At 38.7% G+C, this 25,847-nt stretch overlaps 2 protein-coding genes across 3 annotated transcripts; both read right to left on the bottom strand.

Moving 5' to 3' along the window:
* Positions 1 to 5,411: 5,411 nt before the first annotated feature.
* LOC135480804 (uncharacterized) lies at positions 5,412 to 14,606 on the bottom strand. 2 transcript variants are annotated; one of them, XM_064760733.1, is made up of 11 exons: positions 14,542 to 14,606; positions 13,015 to 13,071; positions 12,603 to 12,639; positions 11,890 to 12,074; positions 11,056 to 11,204; positions 9,093 to 9,244; positions 8,106 to 8,178; positions 7,216 to 7,378; positions 6,426 to 6,549; positions 6,236 to 6,283; positions 5,412 to 5,837 (listed from the first exon to the last, which is right to left on the bottom strand). In XM_064760733.1, the coding sequence occupies exons 2-11, from the start codon at positions 13,069 to 13,071 to the stop codon at positions 5,650 to 5,652; spliced, it is 1,176 nt and encodes a 391-aa protein (XP_064616803.1). In that variant the 5' UTR covers positions 14,542 to 14,606; the 3' UTR covers positions 5,412 to 5,649. The 2 variants fall into 2 exon arrangements, with proteins under 2 accessions (XP_064616803.1, XP_064616812.1); XM_064760742.1 differs by lacking the exon at positions 6,236 to 6,283.
* A 6,274-nt stretch (positions 14,607 to 20,880) lies between these two features.
* LOC135482111 (uncharacterized) lies at positions 20,881 to 23,804 on the bottom strand. Its single transcript, XM_064761950.1, has 5 exons — positions 23,639 to 23,804; positions 22,920 to 22,992; positions 21,818 to 21,980; positions 21,363 to 21,492; positions 20,881 to 21,162 (listed from the first exon to the last, which is right to left on the bottom strand). Exons 1-5 carry the CDS (start codon positions 23,742 to 23,744, stop codon positions 21,002 to 21,004), a joined length of 633 nt encoding a protein of 210 aa, XP_064618020.1. The 5' UTR covers positions 23,745 to 23,804; the 3' UTR covers positions 20,881 to 21,001.
* Between the last annotated feature and the right edge of the window lie 2,043 nt (positions 23,805 to 25,847).

The raw sequence follows: 25,847 nt of genomic DNA on the forward strand, positions 1-25,847 counted from the left end.
GACTCTCTCAAATAATATATGTGGTGAGCTCGGTAAAATTCGCACAAGATTCCAACTCAACATTCAACACCATATTCACCTGAATGCATCTCGCACAGCTGTGAATATGGAGCTGAATGTTGTGTGGGAATCTTACACTAACTTCACCGGGCTTGTATGGTGTCTTTAATTGTTGATGTGAAATATCTGGCATAAATAACTAAATTGGTTGGTTTCAAATGTTAACTTTTATTGAAGACGCGATTAAAAAATATTATGTAGGCGTACAACGACGTAACAGAATAACAAAGGCAAACTGTGTCGTTTGGTATGTATATGCGATCTAAAATCAGTTTACGGTTGACAATTTCCACCCTGTTTAGGGGTATGCACCAATATATACGCCTTATTGGTGGAAAGCGAATTACCTTCAATAAACCGGCTTTGCTCTGGGCCCTAAACAACCACAGTTGACTGGGGTCCTTGACTTTCAGTCCACAAGAGCTAGTTGCTTCGGTGGAATCTTGAAGATTTCTTTTCAGAAGCTGGGAATATAGCAGCCTCTTGTGTTCGAGCGAATTTAAACAAGGACCTCAACCGAGCGGGCATGACCCTCAGAAATAATTTCAAAGGGTAACACGAAAGCTCTTTCCCTTTATTAGCAGTTTTCTCAGTTTCATCTCTACCAATTTTCAGTTTTGAGATATTGTATAACATAGATTTGAGCATGGATAATAAAACCACAGTGTAATGCGTGAGGAACGGTCACATGTATAATCGGCTAAATCCGAATTACTGACAATTTACCATCGTTAGTGTTTTGTGTAAACTGTATCATGCTCAACTTATAAGCCCCTACATACACAGCACAATGACACAAGCAAATTAATACCCCCCCATCCCCCCAAATGCATTAATATTAATTACAAAATGCTAAAATTGGTCAATGGTCTACAATTATTCAAATGTTGCATTATCATCACATTTAATAAACAGTAAAATGAAAACAGAGCATCCCAGACCTCGGGGATGCTTAGTCCACCAGCAGAAATATACAGGAATACAATGTGCAAGACTATACATCATGGAACATAACCCAGAGGAGAGACGAAGGTGTGATGGCTAGCAAATAAAAACTCGGCCTCTTGTCAGTTTACCTCAGTTAGGGATCTAAACTACTTTAATGGTACAGGTAGTAACTTACAATCTCCTTGGTATCACGGCCCAAACAGAATTAGGTAAAAAATATGCTGTGATGTTAATTAGTATCTGCTATACGTCACTGATCTAGAATCAATCAAATTCTGTATTATCTTTGCATTTAATAAACACCGCTAACGCAGCGTAATGACCCAGGAGTCTCTCACTAATGCGGTCGATGTGAGTTCAAGTCCAGCTCATGCTGGCTTCCTCTCCGGCCGTACGTGGGAAGGTCTGCCAGCAGCCTGCGGATGATCTTGGGTTTTCCCCCGGGCTCTGTCCGGTTTCCACCCACCATAGTGCTGGCCGCCGTCGTATAAGTGAAATATTCTTGAGTACGGCGTAAAATACCAATCAAATAAATAAATTTAATAAACACTAACGTGAAAACATTGCAAATAAACTGTTATGAGTACATATTTTAAAACTGAGCAACATAGTAGGTAAAAAAGGTAACTCTAATTAAATTTCCGTCATTAAAACACACTTTAGAGAGAAAAAGATTGTCTGTGTACGGGCGGACTCACAAACACACGCGGGCGATTATAGTTGGTACGAAAACTCTTCACGCTTGTACCTTCTGGCTATGTACGCGACCGATGAAGTATTCAAACATGTATTAGCATAGGGTAACAGCTTTTAACCGTGGCGTTAGATGTCATTATTAAAAGTAAGCAAACATGAAAGACAGCGGTTTGGGGAGGAATACTTTGAGTATGGTAGAATTGCGTAAATGACTTACTTACTCACAGTTTTTGTCCATAGGCGATCTTTTTCGGGCAGGTAGCGCGGCGACAGAGCTGAAAGTGCACTGATCCGTGCTTCTATTTGCAGTCACGTGCAGTCATCTGTAGCATTTAACGCTTTGACTGTGAAAGGTGGGGCCCTCCACCCTACACGACCTGACCTACTGAGATAATATGTCATAGACAGCGGCGACTAGAAGGATTAGATTTTTAGACGAAATTCTTTGTCTGTTTTTCGTTCTGTCTCTCGGTCGGTCAAATTTTTAACCTCCCATTTTTCAAAATGAGCAATGCATTTCACATAGTGAGGGGCATGAAAGAAAGACGAAAACGACTTTATTCTGGAGCTTGCAGCTATTTTTTTTTCTTCTTTTTTTCATTTTGAGTTTTTCGTTTGTTGAAGACCACTTGTCTTCCACCAATCCGACGTGCAAGTCTGTACGTCACATGTTTGAATAATTTAATGATTATAGCATAACGCCATATATTATATATTTATTTATTTGATTGGTGTTTTACACTGTACTCAAAAATATTTCTATTATACGACGGCGGCCAGCATTATGGTTAGAGGAAACTGGACAGAACCCGAGGGAAACCCACGACCATGCCCAGGTTGTAGCCAGACTTTCCCCGGCAACTGGCCGGACAGAAAGCCAGCTTTTGTATGTCACATATGAGAAGCTTAAATATAAGTAACTGTATTTTCTTCCGGGCAATCCAATTGCCTTCACTGGTCGTTATCTGTTAGCGAAAAGGTTTTGAGTATGGCGTTAAAGAACAATGAATCCATCCATCAATCAATCAATCAGTTTAACCAATGCTTTGCTGGAGCACGTGCTAATGAATATACACCAGATATGACCCACACACAACAAAAGTTACCCATTCACTGAAACAGAGCAAATCAGTACTAGTCACAATTATTTTGGTGGGAAATACCAAGATTGCCTCTTATGAAGTCCGTACAGACCATTCATTTTTGTGTAATATCAAAACAAGGGTTGCATCGCATTGCCATTAATCTCTTTTTGACAACATGGGATTCTGGGTTGCAAATTGCACTTTGCTGCCACATCGATCGACCGAATCGTCTAATCATTTTGTCCCAAACTAGTCTCTGGACAGTGACGTCGCTAGTTCGAATCCAACATTCGCCGGTTTGGCAGTGGACTTTATATATTAAGAGGTGTGTCTGTTGCTTGGCGAGGTGTGGTGGTTTTTTCCTGTACTATGCCCAATTTCTTTTAAGTATGACAACCGTAACGTGAATCCAATTTTTTGAGTATGGTACAAAAAATGGTAGTCCATAACTAAACTAATCACTTCGACCATTTAATGTCACTAACGCTCCACGAACAGTGCGAGCAAAGAATCCACACATTCTCTGTCTACAGCTGGACTCCTTGTGTCTTAGGGCTCGAAAGACAAGCGTCTTAGCCACTCTGCCAACACAGATTTATTTATATATTTGATTGGTGTTTTACATCGTACTCAAGGGTATTTCACATACGATGGCGGTCAGTATTATGGTGGGAAGAAACCGGGCACAGCCCAGGGGGTGGGGGACCCACAACCATCCACAGGTTGCTGATAGACCTTCTCACGTACGGCCGGGGAGGAAGCCAGCAAGAGCCCAGCATCTTATACTCTGGAATTATACACATTGCGAAGAATGTAAAACAAGGAATTAACCAACCCATGATGATGATCTGGTGATACCGAGTAGAGACATGTTGATTGCGTTGTGTCGCACTCAGTAATAGTTCACTTTCAAAACTATGACCACGTTTGATAGTGGAAGAAACCAAACACGGCCCATTGGTCGTAATTTTTCATAAATTTCCAGCGACTTAACCATCTACTTGATAGCCAATAAAAAAAACTATAATTTCAAATATCAACAATTTGAGTGGTTGGCTAAATCGTTCGAGACATTTTCCTCTGCGTGTTATAGCTGCATTGAATTTCTATTTTTTCTTGTCTTCTTTTCTCACCACCCAGAAAAAAAAGGATAACAAATGTACCTGCCGTTGTTCCATAGAATGCAGTTCATAACACATATTACTCAAAAACGCACAAGGAATACTGTACGTAACGTCACAACATGCATGATGTAGATTATGAATGGTTTTGTCACAACAACAGCCACGTGCATTCTGCAGTGGAGTCTTTGGAAGAATTTATTGTGTGGGGGAGGAACATTTTGCAACATATTTCATTCGCTTTACAAGATGAATAATTTGGAACTTTTCCTTCGTATTAAAGGATGGCGTCATTTATTGAACTGCATTTAAAATTGCAGCACATAAAAGGCTCATCTGTTCCAGAGCAGTTAATTTAGGATCTAGAATATTTAGTTGGGCACTTGTTATTTCGTATATGTCCCAATGCCTGGAATTCTGTGCAGTATAAAAAGGCATAGTGTAATATATTCGCCAGGCAAACGTTGGGACGTTTAAAGGGGAACAACTGTAAAGGCTACACTGATCTCATGGTGTAGCAAAATAAAGTAAGCGACTTGTTCGTCAAGGGTGTGTTGGACACAGACCCCCATTACAACTTCCGTTTTTCGGTAGGGACAATTGTAGTTCTGTGAATTTTAGGGTATAAAGTCTTTTTTTGCTCCCAGGCGTCCATTTTTGGTGCACAGGTGCATGCTTGGTATTAAAATGCTGGAAACTGTCTAAACTTTGAGGAGGTATGAGCTTTATTGATGAAAGTTTGAAATTCTGGGTGAGAGGACACAAGGTGTGAGGTAGTGATGAGGCTGCGAGTGACGTCCCCTTGGCGTTGCTAGGCACGTCCCCCAGCTGCCGGCATGAAAAGGTCCAGATTTTGACGGTCAACCTATGTCAAGATTTTTATGGCTTCTTTCTCACAGGCTGGGCCAGGTATGCACCAAAGCTTATTGGCCACGGAATGTTTTGGACTGAGCTACAGCGCTAGACGTTAACATTGTCGCTTATGGAAAATTAATGGGGGTCCGAGGCCTGTTAAGGACATGATAGAACTTACATACTAGAACAGGACAAAAAATAATTCTACCCAATAACAGGAATGTTAAAAAACACATTTCAAACAAATTACAGAGATACATTTGCTATAAACTATACCTATCGTTATATTTAAATCGGAGGTTCACAATGTGGAGTTTTGAATTTGATCACGGGGCCTCCTTGGCTCAGTTGGTTAGTATGCTAGCTAGTAAGTCCAGTTCATGCTGACTTTCCCTCCGGCTGTACGTGGAGAGGTCTTTCAGCAAACTTCGGATGGTCGTGGGTTTCGCCCGGACTCTGCCAGGTTCCCTCCCACCACAATGCTGGCCGCCGTCATATAAGTGAAATATTCTTGAGTACGGCGTAAAACACCAATCAAATAAATAGAATCAATAAATTATTCAATTTGATTGTTTTGGATTCACGCAAGTTGACTTCTGACGCAAACAGAAAGACTTTATAATGATCAGTATGTCAAGATTCAAACTGGCTTTCCGGATGAAATACAATTTATTAGGGAATAATCAATAGCAGTGATTAACAAAGTTTGGTGTTTGGTTTGGGAATCTTTAAATTTTAAAACGTAAACATACATGTAAAGTCTTCTAAAGAAAATTAAACAAAAAACAAAAACAAAAGACAACAAAAAATAATGAATTGAAATCTCTGCGTAGCTTAGTCATGAAGTTTCGTCCAAGGCAGAAACGAGCTGTCAATCACAAGGTTTATGCCCCTTGCTTCTGAAGTTCACGACGCCTGGTGGTGAGCAAGTAAACCATGGCAACCATGGCAACCAATAGCAGCACAGCAAGGACAGTCACCGTTAGGATGAAACCAAGGCTCTTCACACACATCGTTGGACTAGAGTCTTGTTGACCGTTTTGTTGGCCCTTCTGCTGGCCGTTCTGTTGATCTGTGAAACAAACATTTTAGATGTTTACTCGATAAGGAACAACAAATTCGAATGCAAATCGTAAACGCCAGCTGCTATTTCGGCATAAATTTCATTCTATGTTGTATGCAGTGTCTCCTCAGAATTAACACCGACCTGAGAACTTTAACCTGCATGTCAGTAACAATTTTATGTACACAGCAAAGTACTTAATATTTATCGTGGTGCATAACATAACGTGGTGCATGAAAAATTCCAGCTACAAAAGAGTCCATAGCCACATGTAAGTACTTTCTTACCTCGGGCAATTTTCATTCTAACTGTACAGCTCTATACAACTACAGTTAACATTGCATACACACACCCCTTTCCTCTTTTAACTTTTGTTGAATATGGGCGAAAAACACAGCCATACATACCAGGTAGTTCAGAGCTGCTCCCTTGAAAATTGCCTTTAAGTTCAAAATCTGTAAATTAGGGTAATAATGAAAAAATTAAAACACAGCCGCCCGTTTATACAGTAGCTATTCATTATTTGTAGCACGACACCCAGTATACTTTCCATCCACAACTCCAATCACGAAAAAATGAATGAACTACCATCCATACCTGAGGCAGTTGTACCGACAGAGAGAATTTCGATTGAAGTCACCATTTTCACAGTTTTGTCTTCAGCGGATTCATCACCAGCCGCTCGCCTCTTTCTCTTTCCTGGTGGTGTTTCACAGTTTGGCTGGACAATAAAATGCAGACTGATGTTTGAACTACGGTAAAAATCATTGCTTCATAAACCTAACCGACGTTGGTTGTAAAATATGGACCAAATAAATTAACGAATTTAAGTTTTTATCTGGACACACCTGCCTACGGTCGATGGTTTCCGTAACCCATAAACCTGACTGCCGATATATATGTCAAAAATTCTTCAGTTTCATGTAAACAAATATATCGGTGTTCCATTAATTAAAATAAACACAATGAAATAAAACTCTCAGAATGCAAAGCTTGATTACAGTCGAATGAATCTTATCCTCACTACAGATAAAGAGACAATACTGTAGAATTGTGTCGTGTACCTCGCAATGGTGAAGAATTGATAATAGGTTCATATCCAAATTCGATTCTCTACCAACATGAAATTGTTTGGTGCTTGTTTCACACCCAAGCGGTGCACAAAATGTCAACAAAACCCGTGCGAAACTTTTGCTGAAATTTTTTTTGACAGATAAACAGACAAAAAGACAGACAGGCAGAGAGATAGACAGGCAGACGGATAGACAGGCATAAACGTATCCTCCTTTTCTGGAGGTAATAATTTTAAAGGACATAAATACAAATTAAAATTGGAATGGAAATGAACTAGATTGAATTAAATTCTCTGTGGTGATAACTCACATACCCCATTGCATGATGATGGGCAGATGTTTATCACGCATTCAAAATCCACACGTTTGGTATCGGACCCTTCCAAGGCGAAAAGCTGAATGGGAAACGCTGCTGAAAGTGGTGCTGAATTAAATCCAGTTAGTTTAAACAAACCGACCTTGTCCGCTGGCACACAACTGGAACACAACAGGAACACAACAGTTTACATGTTACAAGCAGGACCAATGTCCACTGAATTGACTGTTAAACATGCTGTGATGGACTCGGATCTGTCGTATCAGTCATGTAAGGCGGAATCACGCTTTAAAGCGAGATTTTCAGGTTATCGGATAGACTCTTGTGTCACGTGTCATTTCTATCATTTTAAATTAAAATTCACTTTGAGAAGCAGATTTTGCATTACACAACTATATCCCACAGTTCTGCAGAGTGAAAGCTGCAAACATTGTGTGGATCCGGTCCAGTCTAAAACGAGGCAATATGGCAAAATGGCAGATTTCATTTGGAGAGAGCAGCACCTTGTTTGGAGCAAAATATTCGCCAGTTGATGGACTTGGGCGTGCAAGATTATAACATTCTTCACGTTCTTAACGCGCTTTTTGACTGAACGGCAGACCTTTACTTTCTTTCTGCAAGGGGATCCAAGTAATTGAGCAGCTATAAAGTTGCCCCACAGTTACCCTAACAATGCCACTATAGTTTTCAATCACCAATCACAAGAGAGCTACAGTATATTCTAACCAGTAGCTTAAAGATATAATAAAGGAATGTAATACCGGCAGAAATTACAAATACAAATGTCACATAGCGCATGACGCATTTGTTTCTCAACATGACATATTACAAAAAGAAATGTAGTAGACAAAATGAAAAAGATATCAGAAATAACACTTCTTAACTTACAAGTTTTCGATTATAGGCAAGCTGACAGTTCCACTTTTCACAGCGCACGACTTAACCTTGATGCCCTTTTCATCTGAAAATATACGGCGACTTAAAACATAGATTTCAAAACTAATATCTTGAATAATCCTGTGATAAACCTAGTTAAAATATTTATTTACAATTCACCTTTCATCAGATACCTGACAAATCTTCTGACCTACATCTGCACAGCCAAGCCAGAAGTGACTCGAGTCGAGAACGTGACACCCATAGGCCAGTCAACGGCTCATTCGAAAGAGACGCATTTTTTGAAAAAATCTAGAACACACTTAGGCTTCAGGGATTCAAGTACATGATCACCTGGCAGCAACCTGCGGACGATCGTGTGTTTCCCCAGTGCTATGCCATAGTTTTTTCACCATAGTGCTGACCGCCGTCGTATATACGTGAAATATTCCTGAGCAGGACATAAAACACAAATCAGACAAATAAATGTATTATCCTCTAAGCCCTATGAGATCCAGAGTGGTGGCGTGTCAAAGTCTGCATTGGCAAGCCATCTGTGAGTCAGACCAACGTCGGACATGTTTTGAATTTGAAACTACGCGCCGGCAGTTCGAAACTTCGGCCAGGTTTTTATTTTTTTGTTTATTTTTTTCACCTTTTTTGTTTGATATTTCTTGGGGGGTTTTTCTCTTTTTTTTTAGAACCCTATCCAATGGATTTCGTGGTCAACATTCTTCCCTTCAAACAATCAGATTGTACTTTGTCTGAGGTGAGCATTAACAAAGTAATTACTGTCCGAAGATGCCGATTCTCACGCATGCTTCTGATGACTTTGAAATCTCATTGAAAGTTTCCGTGTACAGTAGGGCTGGGCTGTACGTATGGAGAGGTTAGAGCCTTCAGCTCTACCTGTTGTATGCAGGCTTAAATGATTTTTTGGCCAGTATCATTTAATCAGTTTAATATCTTTCAAAGCGATAAATATAGACATCTACTTACCGTCATCTGTGCCGTTCATTGTGACCCTAAGAACTAAATTGTCTCCAAAGGCTGCCTTAGTGACTGGGGCTTGGTTTGAATCCGACACTTCGATACTGTACACCATGTCATGACCAGAGATGGCTGTCTTGTCAACAGCGATTGGACTTCCACTGTTAAGAATAACATGTTCAGGAAAACGTTGAGCTTATACACTTTTAAGAGCGGTTTTAACAACGCTGAATGGCCCTTGTTTAGCTGATTTTTATCATAAGTGCTCAAACAGAATATACATCTATCAATATAGCGTTGGGATATGTGATATAAATTTTTTTACAAACACACACACATCTATCACCCACCTTTCCTTCTAAATTACTTTATTACCACGCCGCTTTATATCTACTAACTAGGCCGCATATAGAGTGACACAATAAGAACAACAATAAAAATGCCTTAAACGGCTCAAAAATATAGCCTATACATCAATAATTTGCAATATGAGGTTGTGTATTGCCAAACAATGCTTTGTGTTTTTTTTTTCACATCCATGCTGCTAAAGTGCATCCGCCACTGAAGTATCATGCCGAAAACACCAGACATGACACCCCATCCAGTCACATTATAATGACACCTGGCCAACCAGTCTTGTTTCCTTGCTTTAACCTTTCAGTGCTGAGCGCCACTACAGGCACTAATGGAAACCATTTTTAAGGACTTTCGTGTGACCTTACCCCGGTTTAATCCCAGGTCTCCCTTATCACTTCAACCACTAGCAAACGATTAAGTATAATATCCAATATATATATCTTTCCATTACCGTTAAACCATGCACATCACGGATGCCAACTTTCCCACCTGCAAACGTGTGTTGATTAAACATATGGAAACGTATTGATGATGCAAAGGTTGGACGAACTCTGATGAGCATCTGTGTATGTTAACCTAGCCATTTATGCAGTGGAATACGGATGAGATATCGATGAACTAGAAGTTTAGTGTATGCTGGTGCAGGTTATGTGTCATATTAAAGGAAACATGAAACGCTTTTTTTTAATACTTTTTATTACTGAGTATATAATATGGCCTAATATGCAGAAGTACAAAAATCTTCCTAACTTTTTTCTTAGGGCGTAAAATTGGAGAACTCAGCGGTCAGTCCGGAAATTAAGTAGCCTGCTGTGGTGACGTCAACGATGATAACTTTCAAAAGAACATTATTTGGCCAAAGGCACGCGTTCCCAATATACTCATCGATGACATCCGAGGGATTATTAAGAAATATAAAATGTGCCTCAAAAAATAATTTTTTTCTCCTCATTTTTTGGCATATCAGTCTTCATTTATATTAAAACAATACTCTGCGGTTATAGTACCTTTCACTTCTTATTCAACACATGTTTTACGAACAAATCACAAAAGCTTAAACAATTTATTTCTACAATAATGAAAATGATTAATCAAAAAGTAGCCTTAGGAATTGTCATATTCTGTTTGATTTCTGTAATGCTGTGTAACAGTGATATTAGTAAAACTTTTGTCGTTGTTTTTACGGGACGGCACAATGAATTTCTATTTCCAAATAAATTATTCCAATTCCAAATTGAAAATGACTTTTTGTTCTTTCCAATGTACTCAACTATGGAGTTAATTTAATAACTTTATATTTTCGACATCTTGAAAAGTTTCTGAAAATGCTCCCATATCAGAAATATTAAATCAGGATAGAGGGATTAGGTAGTTTTAGATTTTTCAGTTAACCAGTACAATTTAGTAAAAAATGCACATCATGCAAAATCAAACAAAAGAAATAGGCCTTTTCTCAACAACAACGCCCTATTGACAGAGCTGCTTCATCGCACCTACAAAATATTGGCCAACATGTATCTGTCAAAGAATAGAACTTCTCTTCTCTCAATTATTCATTCCAGACAATCAGTTAATGATATAGGCTAATAGAGGGAATACAGAGATAAAACCTTACAGTAGGCCGCCGTCAGGGATGAATGTTGTTACATTAACCGATCCTGCTATATACGAACACTTGAAAACAAACACCGGATCTGATTTCTGGTAGACCGAATCGTATTCTTGGAGGACAACTTGCATCGCATATTCCGGTTTTGCAGGGTCCTGGAAAACACACGAAGCTGTCTCAAAACACATCGATTAATATTATGTTTACATGAACCAGAGTATATTTTAAAAATTAGAAATGTTTCATATAAATTGTACATAGTAGGCATGTGTTGGTTTGGTTACTAATGTCTGCATTTCCCAGGTCTCATTGTTCGTGAATGCATGAGACCTTAGATGATAAAAAGTGGTGTACAATGCTCAATGAACACTTGTTGTATCGACTCCTTTTGAAATAAACTACACCTAATGAAATATTATTTCAGCAAGGGTTGTAATTTCAAGATTAATGTTTTAGTTTCAACAAATCATAATTGCTTTCATTAAGATGTCGTGCTGACCGCATGAATTCACTCTTAAATAGCTCACTGAGTACAGCTCCTGGTATGGACCAGATACATTGTTAGTACAACGGAGTAGTCTCCCTTCGTTGATTTTCTATAGACGCCGTCGAGTGATTTACCGGTAATTAAACATGACATTTACATAAATAGAGTTGCACTGATTTTGTCAAAACACTCACGCAGTACATATTTATACAATGCACTTTAAAACTTTCAACCAAAAGCGACTGCAACAACATCTGGGAAAAGTAATGTGATAAATTCTGTCATTTAACATGAACCAATATTTTTATAATGGTATAGATGCAAAGAAAACTTTCGAAATGGAGTTAACTTGCCAGTTGGTTGATGTCACAATTTGTACGAGCGTCAGAGATGGTAAACACTCCAGAATTTCCTGTGGCAGCACACGTGGCTTTGTTTCCAGGACTGGACATCTTAACGACCGGATTGGTGCCGGGGTCTGGGTTTGTATATTTCACACTGAGTGGTCCACCCACGTCTGTTCCGCAATCGACTTCAACTGAACATAAAACATTTACTATTGTAATATTAAAAATTGTTACAAATTGAACATCAGCTAGGGTCGCGAACTACATTTTATGTATCACATCACGGTTTTTTTTATTCGACATTATATACTATCTTTTTATTCATGAATTTCAGTTCAGGTCATGTTTCTATATCTGCTTTATTCTTAATTGTATTAGAAACAGAGAGGATCCAACAACAACAAAAACTGACAGGAGAGTAAGACTGCGTGAGCTGGTCTTGAGCTCAAAGCGACAGTATTGGTGAGAGTCTCCTGCGTCATTGCGCCCCGCTGGCACGCTACTCACCTCTTCCAGGGAGACCACTCATTTACGTTCGTGCTCGCGTTTAAAATCATGGTGTATAGCATGAGCGCTATATAAACCCCTAATCCGTGGCCTTTTGAGGCTAACATTGTTGAGGACGGCGTAAAACACCAAATAATTAATTTTTTTGTGTTTCGAATATAATGTGACTGCATGCAGCGACATCTTGTGGTCAGACCGGATGTTTTACTTACAGTCACTCTCAGTGGCCGTAATTGCTGCATACGTCCCCTGAAACAGTCAAAAAAGGACAAACATATTTATTTCATTTATTTAAATTTATTTAAAATTATTTTAGCTGTGTTTATTGTCTTGCTTAAAAAAAGAAACAGCATAAAAAGCTTGGGCAAGGGGGAGAAATGTAGAGATACATAACTGGTCAGAGAGAGCTAGTTGGAGACAAAAAGACGGGACGGAAGGAGGGAAAAAGCTAAAGGAGAGAGAGAGAGAGAGAGAGAGAGAGAGAGAGAGAGAGAGAGAGAGAGAGAGAGAGAGAGAGAGAGAGAGAGAGAGAGAATGGTTGTCGGATGGATAAGATAGAGAGACAGACAGTCGATACGTGATGTTGAACAAAGCCATAGGTCCACACAGGCCTTAATCTCTCACCTGACTTGCAATGTTCACAAAGAGGTAAAGAAACAGTACCAGTGTCATCTTGGTCATCTGCCCAAAGAAAACATGAAGGTTTATATAAATATATATATATATATAAACACATACGTATGCGGCTCAATTTAGGAGTGCGGGAAGCCATCCATAGTCCAGGTTCACAAAACATTATAAATCTGTTTTCTGTACAACCTTCTTCGTAAATTATGTCACCCTCTGGTGTTATAGATTATATCAGAAAGAAGTTGAACTGGATTACGGATATTTCTAGAGTGTAATCCCTAATAACGATAATTGTTCGTAGGAAGGCCTGTCAGCAATCTGCGGATGGTGGAGGGTTTTCCCTGTTCTCTGCCCAGTTTCCTCTCACCATAATGCCGATCGCCGTACGGAATAAAACACCAATCAAATAAATAAATAAATAAAATAAGGAAAATACTGTTACTTAAAAACCCGTACATCGGGAAAGTATAATCCTTAAAAACAATAATACTATATCTTAAAAATAAATTTTTAACCTCCTATTTTTGAGAGAGTCTAGAAGGTTGAGGTAATGTTGGTGATCTGGTGCCTGTCTCTGGTGTCACTTGTTACAAACCAGAGTGATCTTATCCATTTTCAACACTATATCTGAATCTGCGCAATATCTAGAGAGCGTAATCACCAATAACATATACCCTGAACCAGCTATAGAGCTGGGAAAACCTGCTGATTGCAAGGTACTGATCCCAAGCATGGTCAGACAGTCATATATACACCAAAAATATAACCATCTGTTTCCGTTGATCATATATTATTTATGGATTTGTACAGTTTGACATTTCTAACAATGAAAAAAGTGTTAATCTAAAATTATATATGCTTTCCATCCCACACCACTGCCTTAATGCGGGATATAACATTACTGAAGTTTTAAGAGGGTGTAATGAGCATAAACTAAATAGAGATCAGAATAAATGCGTACATATGAATTGATTGCTTATAAAAGATACGTCGTCATCAGTTAAAGAGGCCTTAGGACTACCGGTGTTTTTCGGCTGAAAATGTATATTCTCTGATCAAATCTGTGATCACCAAGAATAGTTCAAATTATATTGTCTTTCTGTAACTCGCTTAGCGTTAGGCTATTCCGTGTTGTGTTGAAGTGACTTTAATCGGTAATAAATTTTACGAATCTTAATTACCAATTTTAAACGAGACTGATATTTTATGAACGGTAATTATCTGGACTAGTCCAAATTAAAAGCAAGCATTTGATTGGATTTGTGCTGATTCATTTTTTGTCATTAATATCTGGTGTAGTTTCTTAAGGTAAAATATTTATAATTAAAAAATACAGAAGTTTATAATGATTTTTTGGGTGCTTAACACTCTACAAAAATAGACCGACTAGTAAAGAGAAAGAAAAAAACTTTCCTTTCAGAGATAGATCTGAATACAGTAAAATTAAACCACTGATTAAGAAATAGATACAACCAAACGGGTAAGCAAAGAGTTTTACCTAATGTAAAACTGGCCACTTACAGTTTCTGGATGAACGCTCACTTTCCTCCTTCACCAGAAAATTCACAGTGGGCGAGGTTTGTTTTCTGTTTGTTCTTTTATAGTCCCAATCCAGTTCTTAGATCATATATGACTTTGTCTGGGCACTACTTTCCTTCATTTAAGCTGTAATACTTTATTATTGATCATGTTGAGAGAACGTGTCAGAATGAAGATATAAAGATTCCTAAGTTTCAGGTATCTAATTCTAGACGTTAATATTATATTCAGGTGCAAAGCTGTATGCTATTTGTGCACTGACCAAAGTTGATTCCTTATTGTGTGCTTTTTTTTTTAACTTAAAGCAATAAAAACGGGGCAAAAATAAGCTTGATGCCGCAAAATTAGAAGGTCTGGTAGACCGTATGTAAACGATACAACGGCTGGGTGTGTCCGAAATATCTATAGTCGCAGAGCTCCATGTATATATGCCACTCACGGAGCAAACATGATCTTCTCACCTTGACTTCATCTTACGTTTTTCATGATAAGAACATGATCGAAGTACTGCGTTTTAACCTACTTACTAGATATATGACTTTGACAAATGCCCCGAGTTTCACATTCAATAGAGAACAAGAACTGGTTGACTGCTTTTATTTGGTGACATCATATTTCGTTAAGTATACTTTGTTGGAGTGGAGTGTCAGTGGAGCCTTTGCGACTGCGTGGTTAACATGCTAGAGCAACACCGTGACTCTGAAGCCTCTCACCAATGCGGTCGCTGTGAGTTTAAGTCCAGCTCATGTTCATCATACCTGAGAAAGTCTGCTACTAGCCTGTGGATGAGAGCGGATTATAGTTTTGAGTATATGGCGCAAAACACCAGTCAAATAAATAAATAAACGCCAGTGAAATAATTAAATAACAAATCTCCCTATACTGTAAATAATTAAGCATCCTGGGGTAGCCGCAGTCTTTGCATACCAACAGCATGGGTGAGAAATAAATGTTATGATCAAAGACAATCACGCAACTGTCAATGACCAATGCAATTGTGAATTCGCATAAAATTATTGCAGAACATAGAAAATACGCTACAAAGAAGGGACAATGGCAAGAAAATGAACGACTTATTTAATGGCAGAGAACAATGTGATTGGGTTTGAATCAGGTGAAATGGAAGCTGCTCACTGTGATGGCGACATTGCCGAGGACTTGATAACCTACGAAGCAGATTAAAGCAGGCTTACGACTGTTACTCTGGGTACCATGACTTTCTGGGTGACAGTTGCCATGAGGCTAGATTTGACGACAGTGAGGAATCCTAAACTTGAGTTTTTGGCAAAAAATTCATATTCTCTTATAATTTCTTGGTTTTACCAAGAATAGCTCCGTTTATTGCCTTTTTAAGGTATCAGACTCGTTGCTGTGTTATTTATAGTGTTAAACTGAGTATCAGATTCATTACTGTACTATTTATAGTGTTAAAATGATTTTAAAGTTAAAAAAACCTATAATGCCTCCTGCTGATTAAGGAGGCATTATTAATTAATTTTATTTAATTAATTTTAAGGAAGTTTATTACCAATTTTGAACACTAACACGTGCAAAGACGAAGCTGATATTTTGTAAAAGGTAATTATTTGGGCTAAAATAATGGCAAAAATACCACTCGTTTTGTACTGTCCAATCTGATTGCCGAAAATCTCAAGTATAGCTTATTTTATCATGGTGTAAGTCCTTTCTTACAATGTTGAAGGAGAAAACACTTAGTGCTGACGGTACATCTAAACTGTGCATATATCTGTGCAAGTATGACCAAGGCCTCCTCTTCTGTAAATTATAAATTATCGGTATTTGGATAGTAAAATGCCAAAGGCTCTTGCGTATGGCATGTACATATCCTGTGTAAAATGTGATGACTTCAATCTACGTTAAAGGCTATTGCTTTAAAAGCTAATGTGTCAAGGATACGCCAAATCCTTTCACTCCAAGTTTCTAAAATTTTAAGGTGAGTAAAATGGGCAAATAGGGACACAGCGTTCAGGATCTCTGGCAATCTGTTATAGTTGTGTAGGTCTATAATTCCGCTCGTACGTGGGGAGGTCTTGTGGCAGCTTGCGGATGGTCGTGGGTTTCCCCCAGGCCCTGTCCGGTTTCCACTAACCATAATGCTGGCCGCCGTCGTATAAGTGAAACATTCTTGAGTACGGCTTAAAACACCAATCAAATAAATAAATAAATAAATAAATAAATAAATAAATAAATAAATAAATAAATATAATTCTGTGGCTGTATACGCACTGATGTTTAAAGCTTACGTTAGGACTAAACTTTTATGGCGGTTGCATTCAAACCGCGACTCAGATACCTGTATTTGTATTCGACCTGTACATAAGCGACGGTAACCAACTTTATCTGCTACCGGTATTGATGTGTTGTTTCTTACGTATTCCTTGGGAAACTTGTGTTTAGCATTGGTTTGGAAAGGAGCCTTGTGATGATCGACTTGAAAGACCCCGTTACAGTCTACGAAAGGTATACGAATGTTGGACCTGCACCTTAGATTTAGACCGTGACCTGTTATGGACATTTCGAAAAATACCAAAACATTCAGATTCGATGAAAACAGATAGATCTTCTCTCAGCACAAAACAGATCTCCTACCTTGTTAGAGAAAAACTTATGTTCCAGAATGGAGTCGTTTACGGGGTTTAATAACATAAAGTTTAACAGAAATCGAACTTGGAGAAAAAGCTGTTTTGTTTTATGACTTCGTATTTTGCAGGTTGAGAGTACTGAGTGTAACAAAACACATAACTGATTCTGTCTTATTGAGAATTTAGTAAGTTACGAATGAAGAGATATTAAATTCATATCAGCTCCTAGATCAGTTATGATGAAATCCATTTTCAATCCATGCATCGATGATGTTCTGACCTGTTCAGGATTTCATAAGCATGGCTCCATCTAAACATGTATGTTTACCAAATCGCCAGCAATAGACGGTTAACATGTATTGCTGGCGATTTGGTGCCTGACTCTGAGGTCGCTGGTTCGAAACCCACAGCGGTCTCAGCCAATTTTCAGCACTAGAATCTGGACTATATTCAGAAAGTATAATCCCTATTAACGATAATACTGTTCCTTCTATGAACAGTTGCAATCAAAGCACGACTGAGATACCTGTATCTGTATTAAATGTGTACAGTATTAATGAAGTACCACTTTGATATTTGAATGGGAAACTCCCAAAACTCTGTACCGCCTGTATCAAGACGGTCCAATGCTGTAAACTCACTAATTCTTTCCTTTATTACGTCACAATTATCGATGTATTTGTGCTCAAAAAACATAACTGAAGTGCACACAATGCAGCGTCACAGAAGAAAATGATGCGTTCTACCGTCATTTGGAACTTCTGTGTAGCTTGTCCTCGAGTCTCCCATTAGATGTCATGCCTAGAATATCGACTGTCTTCCCTACGTCAATGAAAACTGATAACTATGTCTCTTTTACATGCTATCAGCTTTAATTACTCTTTATATATCAATTGTAATATGTTCTTCTTGGAGCTGTTGTTTTTTGCTGTTTTCGAAACATAGATCTATCTTGTGATTATGGACATGAACTGTTCCAAACTGTATCACGTTAAAAGAAAAGGCAACAATAGACCAAATATATATATAGGTCTATATGTATCCATAAAGAGTCACATTTAAACTACAAAAACATCACTTTTTATTTTTGTGATGTAGAATAAGTGAGATATCGCAGTTCAAAGCAACCAAAAACGCCCAAATAGGGAAAATCGAACGGGCCGTCTGTATGGAAGACTAAGGATGAGAAGCAACTGGTTTGTTTAACTCTTAAATCAGCGACATGCCTTACACATGATCAAACAAAGAAACACGGAGACACTTGCATAAGTTCAATGCATATATTTGAACAAAATAGACAAAGTGAGAAACTGCATTAGGCAGAATCCGCCGATGGTGTTTATTCCCCAACTGCCTGTAAATGTGTAGTTTCTCAGGGCGGACGGATTGACAGTAACGTCCGTGATGCCGAACTGATGATATATGTTTCACTCCTCGGGAAATATACACAAAGTCACTTTCAGAGTAAACTGAAATGAAATGTACGTAATCTCACAAAGAGACAATGAACGATACAAGCTCCAAAATAACGTCTCAAAAAAGGAGCAAGGGGCAATCGTAAAAGCTCACAAAGTGCTCTGTCCAGAAAATGAGGTACAAAAGACGAATCTTGAATGGCTTGAAAGCCGATAACTCCAAACCCAGCAAAATCCTTTACAGTGAATGATAGTAGATATGAATGCTCTGAAATGGACTTGAGAAAATTACTGCTTTCAAGCGGACTTGATTAAATAGCTGCCAGCTTCACAACTCCGTCGCTCATATTTACAGACTAACGTAAAAGAAAATTCTGGATGGTTTAATCGTCAACATATTTACTACACCGATGCATATTTCCAGAATATATACCCTGTGTACAATGACACTAAACTCATGAACACCAAGGCATCGAGAACGCTTATCATACACAGAGGTGAAAATGCAGGTTAGACACTGTCAAATAAAAAAATATAATACAATGTTTAAAGACGGGGTTCGTAACACCGGCATGTTCTCAATTTTCACCAATCATGGGTGAGATGTTTCGACTATCCGAGGCGTCAGTTCCACTGTGACGTCAATCGTTCCTTGTTCACAAGTTTGCATGTAGAAGTAGTGTTAAATATGTTGTTTTCCGTCTGATTACAAGACAGTTCTAATATACTTTATAGTCATTTTCAACGATAAAGTGGTAGTGGAATACGTCTGGCGTTATTCCCCAAATTTCTCAACCTGGAGGGCACAACGTGTGGCCTTCGCTTGAAATAATAAGGTGGATCGTACTTCGCACGACGGATGACGGGACATCATCGTCTTTGGCGTCTCTAAACTGGCGTATCCAATGACCTCGTATAAATTCCAGATTAAAAGGTGATTTATAGAGTTACCAAACACGTAATAAAAATGCCTATGCTCGTTTAGGTCTGTGTGCATGAACACCTCTTCTGAACTAACTTTGGTTATATTTTTTGTTGTCTTTACTTTTAACGTTTTACCGTAATAGAGGTCCTCCACTGTTAGCCCGACAGCACGACGTAATGACCTAGAAGCGTCCCACCAAGGCTGTCGCTGTGAGTTCAAGTCCAGCTCATGCCGGCTTCCTCTCCGGTCGTACGTGAGAAGGTCTTCCAGCAACCTGCAGATGATCGTGGGTTTTCGTCGGGCTCTGTCCAGTTTCCCTCATCATAATGCTGGTCGCCGTCGTATAAGTGAAATATTCTTGAGCACGGTGGAAAACACCAATCAAATAAATAAATACATAAATTTAACGTTATAAATAGTACAGGTACGGCTCTGATATTTTCTGAAAGGTATTAACTGGAGCTAATTCTTGTTAATTCGAGAAAATTTGATTTGGTTAGCTAATATGGATGTTTTGCCGAAAATCTCCAGCATAAGCCTCGATAAGGTTACCATGTTTGTGTGTTTGTTGGTTTGATTAGGGTTTAACACCGCATTCAACATTGCTTCGGTCATATCAAGACGGTGTCTCCCTAAATATAGAATGCCTATGCCGTCATATTTATAGCGAGACGGCATACCGAAGACATCAGGCGCGACGAATCATCCAGTCACATTTTCCTTACAACGGGGCGACTAGTACTTGACCTATCACTGATACACTGGACGCCAAACGAGGTAGTGCCAAATCTTAGGTATGACTCGTTTCGGGGCTGAACTCCACATCTTACTGTTTACGAGCCAGACGCTCTGTCCAATTTGCGCCACTGCCGTCGGTTACCAGTCAAGATATGCATTAACACTGATGTTAAATAGAATATGAGGATTCGTAATTATAGCTAGTTTGTTGTCTGGCATTCGGAAAAAGGTTCCATTCTTGACAAGTTCGTTGTTCAACGCTGATAGGGAGAGGATGTTTTATATACAACGAATAAAACAGATGTTGTCGTGAATGATATCTATTATACTCAAGTGTTCAAACCCATGTGTAAGATAAGTCACTTGCTGAATATGTGGACTAATTGGACAACGTTTAATATCTCCACGAGAAAACCCCTGAAATGTGAACCTATCCACAGAGCCCGGACATTATTTCTTAAAATGTTTGCAAATTTACGGATAATATATTCCATGAAAACCGTGACCTCTGCATGTGTGCATTCATGGATAGGGCCTACATATCCTGGAAAATTAATGTTCGCCTGTTTCACTTTCGCTTTCTTTATTTTCTTTTTTCAACTTTCGTTTAGCCTCATGAACAAGCGTAAAATGACATCAGTTCAGGAAGAAAATAAATTTTATTTCTTCAAACGACTGAATATCATCTCTACTGTGTTATTGAGTTACATATGATTGCGGTCTTCTTTCGCGTCAGCGGTTCTTTGCCACATCATCAAGATTTACGCGCCTTGCTTCTGAACCTCGCGTCGCCTGGTGGTAAACATAAAAACAACTGTGACCATGGCAACGATAAGCAGCACCGAGAGGACAGCCACTGTGACGATGAAACCGAGGCTCTGCATACACGTCATGGAATTTGAGTCTTGCTGGCCCGTTTGACCTAAGAAACACAAAAATCACGATTTACAGCAATATGTATACTAAACTAAGAAAATAAAACATAGGCTTGACAAGAGGAAATGACCAAATAATAAGAAGGGCATGGATATATATTTTACTGGAAAGATCTGTAAGTTGTTTAATCCGGTTAAATACAGTACTATTTCAATTGTATGAATTGTATGAACACTATAAACTTACTTCCGGAAATGGGCACACCGATGGGTAGGACCTGGATTTGGGTCGCCATTTTCAGACTTTTGTCTTGAGTGGGTTCGTCGCCAGCAGCTCGCCTTTTTCTCTTTCCCGCTGGTGTTGCTGGACAGTTCAGCTGAATAATTACAAAAAACAAAATGTAAATTTTTGGGGTAGCTTTTATTTTTCTTGCGTCTACGTTTCATTTTTTTTTTGGCGAAGCATTTATTATAATTGAAAAATATGATAACTTTTTGTCGAACCGAACCTTATCCTGAGCAAATACTCAATACATATAAATTAAATATTATATAATATAAAATATATAAAATTGGTTTCTTTGAAAACATGGAACCGTATTGGTCGGCTTTTGCTTTGCCGTTAAGGGAGGGTCAGGACAAGTAATCTTCAATGGACACCTTGTAACGGATGTGTATGATATTCGTTGTTCCAGAACTTACCCCATCGCATGGTGATGGACAAACTTTGACCACGCATTCAAACGACAGGAGTGTGCTCTGTGACCCTTCCAGCCCGAACACAGTGATAGGAAAGGTCGCTCTAGTTTTGGAGGATACGAATCCACCCAGCTGAAACACTAAAGCCTTGTCCGGCACCACACAGCTACATACAGAAACACGAGAATATCCCAAGATATTAGGATTAAAAAGATAATTATTTCACCTTTTAATGGGTGAGTGGGAGATGTGGGGGATTCTTGGGAGTTTATTTTCTTGCCAGTTTGACCTGATAAATAGTTAATTGGTGAACTGTTTCCGAATATGTAAATGGCTGCAGCAATTAAGGAGAGTTAAAACAGAGCAGATTTCACCAGGCTTGTGTTGACTTAAGTTTTAAGTTAAGTGTTATTTTTGGACTTCACTAATTAAAATTGGATGAGCTTTACAACCATTAAGATAAGACAAAGTTGTCATTATTTTAACTTTTAAAACTTTATTTTTTGACCAAGTAAAAAATCGCAGCCATGGCAGCTGACTTCATAGAAAGGAACTCGGGGCATAACTGTGTTCAGCCAATGAATTGACGGAAAATAATTTAGTGGAAATCATTTGTAACAATCATGAGCTGTATTAATTTTAATTTTGCATCTAAATTAATTAAATGTATATATGCCAACTCAAAAATGTTTGCTTTAGACCAAGCCGTGCGGTATATTATGGGGAAATCGGGTAGAAACCGGAAGTCGCTTCTGGCAAAATAATCATTTATGCAAAGAAATACGTAAAACCAAACGGAAGTAGAGGGAGCTACGTCACCAGTCTAGGTCGTATTTCAGGAAGGTCCTTAGACGCCATGACCAGCATGTGTCCTTGGATTCCGCAAAGCAAATTTTAACTTAAGTCAGAATTTAAAGTTGGATTTAAACGTTGTCTGTGGAATCTTGTAATTAAAATTTTGAAAACGGAAAAAATGTTACGTGATGACAAATATGCCACAATCTGAACTTCTTGACGTATAAACTATGAATCTACTTCGAAATGTCTGTCATTATCAGTTATCTGTACACAACAACTTTATTTACAAAACAAAGCCGCTACTCACAAGTTCTCAATGATCGGCAATCTGGCAGTTCCACTAATTACCGTACAAGACTCAACCTGCACCCCCTGTTCGTCTGAAAACAAAATAAGTATTCTCTGACATCGTCCATATAGAATCTTTGTTATATATATGGAATACACATGAATGTCCATATTCTGGGGATAATATGTTTTACATCATATGCATACCTTCAACACAGAAAACTGAGGAAGGTTTGTAGCTGACCGGTACATCTGGTATCCCCTTCATGCTGAACGTTAAGCGAGGAAGCTCCAGCTTCCTGTTTTAAAGTCTTAGGTATGACTCGACCCAGGATTGACCCTGAATCTACCGCTCCCGAAGCGGACGTTCTACCAACTGTGCTACCGGGGCCGTTGGAATATTTGAGGAACAGCATATTGACCTTAACGGTGTCTGGTAATTTGTAGGGACAAGGTGTCCTTGAGAAACTGGAGAAACGGTATAGTAATAAAAAGACGGTGTGGGGATAATATGTCTGGGTATAGTGTCATGCTAATTGTTGTCTTAATCCTGTGACAGAATGTAATGGAAATGACAGATACGGTCTCAAATTTATAATGAAATATTACCACCATTGCCTGCAGAAAAATTGTGGTGCAACAGCTTACTTAAAAGTGTGGTTTCAGGATAAATGGGTACGACCGTATGCTCTTTATTTTTGGCAGGTCCAGTAAATGAACAACATGTTCAAACTTTACCAGCATCTGTGGCGTCCATAGAGACTTCCAGGAAAACGGATTCTCCGAACTTTGCCGTGTCGGTTGGAGTTTGAGTGTTGTCCAAGATTTTCAGACTGTACGCCATATCGGGAGCGCCGGTTGTTTCCAGTGTAACTACAGATGGCAGGCCGCTTAAAGCATGAAAAAAGGTAAATCCGTAAATATTGTTGTCAATATATTTGAATAACATTAACAAGCTAAACAATTTACAATCCATAAGACGTCAATACGCAATGATGACAAAATATAAACCAGGGATATATGTGACAATTTCAGTGAATAAATGCTTTACTATATATGCACTTAAAAGCATTGTGAATTTCTTTTGTACATGTGGATAGAAGCGATCTATGGTGACCGAGGATAGCTGTGTGAATAGAGAAATAGCATCATTTTTGTTTATTTGAAGCCACTATTCTCAAACGACGTATAACACAAACCACCAAGGAACTAAGAAAGCATATAAAGTATGAAAATAGGAATCATGCAAAGAAAAGCAGTCAAGAGTTTTCAGTATTGTAGGAAAGAAGCAAGATATGTTTTAGGCGACTGAGTGAAATAAGTATTCAAATTGTAAATCATACTAGAATATCAGTTGTCGGTAATAAAATATGTATCTCAGTTGCGCTTTGATCGCAACTATTCAGATATCCAACGTGGCGATCTAATCCAACATGATGAATTTACGGACCCGTTACGTTACAAGGCATATACTTACATGCTTCCCGTGCCATTTATAACAGAGGATACGGATACGTTATTAACACTGTAGGCGCATTTGAACAGAAAAGTCGGGTCAGTCTGTAGATAAAGGTCAGCAACTTCTTGCAACGTCACTTGAAACCAGAATTCTGGTTTGGTAGAATCCTAAAATAACAAATTAGCAGGATTTAGGTTATAAGTGTCTTGAAAATGATGTGAAGGCCGCGAACATTATCGTGGGAAGAAACAGAGTAGAGCCCGAAGGAAACCCACGACCATGAGCTAGACTTGAACTCACAGCGACCACATTGGTGAGGGATTGGTGGGTCATTGCACGGCGCTGGGACGCTAACGTCCTTGTCCTCAAAGGCCCCATTTATGAACTGTTGTTTAATTGCTGACAATAACTGTCGAATATAATTTCCATGGTACTGCAAAAGGCTAATACTTAACTACCAGTCCTAGTGACTTTATTCCACCATTTTATTTCCACATTCATGCATTTGCATACTTCATTCTTTGATTGGTGAATAAAATAATATCAATAACAAATGCCACCTTTATCTCGCACATCTCAAGGATCATCGCCAAGCATCAAGAATTTATACCGTTTGGATAATTCCAAACACCCGCTAATTTATTTATTTATTTACTTTACTTTACTTTACTTTGGTGTTTTACGCCGTGCTCAAAAATATTTCACTTATACCACGGCGGCCAGAATTATGGTAGGAGGAAACCGGGCAGAGCACGGGAGAAACCCAAGACTATCCACAGGTTGCTGGTAGACCTTCCCACTTATGGCCGGATCACCCACTAAGTGGCACACACAATCATTAAGTTGGATTCAAACACATGGTCACTGTTCTAGTGCCTTCTCTCAGGAGATTTGTCTGTCTGTCTGTCTGTCTATCTGTCAGCAACTTTACGGAAAATACATGCAAGCATTCGGATAAGATATCAATAATTCCATTTAATTTTGGTGGCAATTGGTCTATCCATGTATATCTCTCCTTTGTATCATATACATGTTTCTATGGCCTATTTCTTTTAGAGAGTCGCCTATGTTCAGCTGTCTGTAAAATCAGTCATATTCGCTACCAAAATTGCCTTTACCAGTGACACGCAACAACCCAAGCTCTACACACTATGTGGAACGTCCATATTATTGCAAGAAAAATGCAGTTAGAATACTTTTTCTAATTCCTAATGTTGAACTCCATAAGCTTAGTTTCAACACTAAGAACCCATTGCCTCGGGTGACCTCATAATTGTTCAAAAGCAAGCTGCATGCTGGAAAATTGGCGTGGGAATAATTTGTTTCACTATGCCTGCACCAACAAGCCGTTAGAACACGCAGTAACAAAGACTACATTATTGTCTCTGCCAATAGAGCACATGTCTTTAATTTCCTAACATCCATCTCTAAATCCACACCGCCGTGAGATCATATAATACAAGGGATAATATAAAATTCATTTATTAA

This window comes from Liolophura sinensis, chromosome 1 (genome assembly GCF_032854445.1).
Source record: "Liolophura sinensis isolate JHLJ2023 chromosome 1, CUHK_Ljap_v2, whole genome shotgun sequence".
NCBI lineage: Eukaryota > Metazoa > Mollusca > Polyplacophora > Chitonida > Chitonidae > Liolophura > Liolophura sinensis.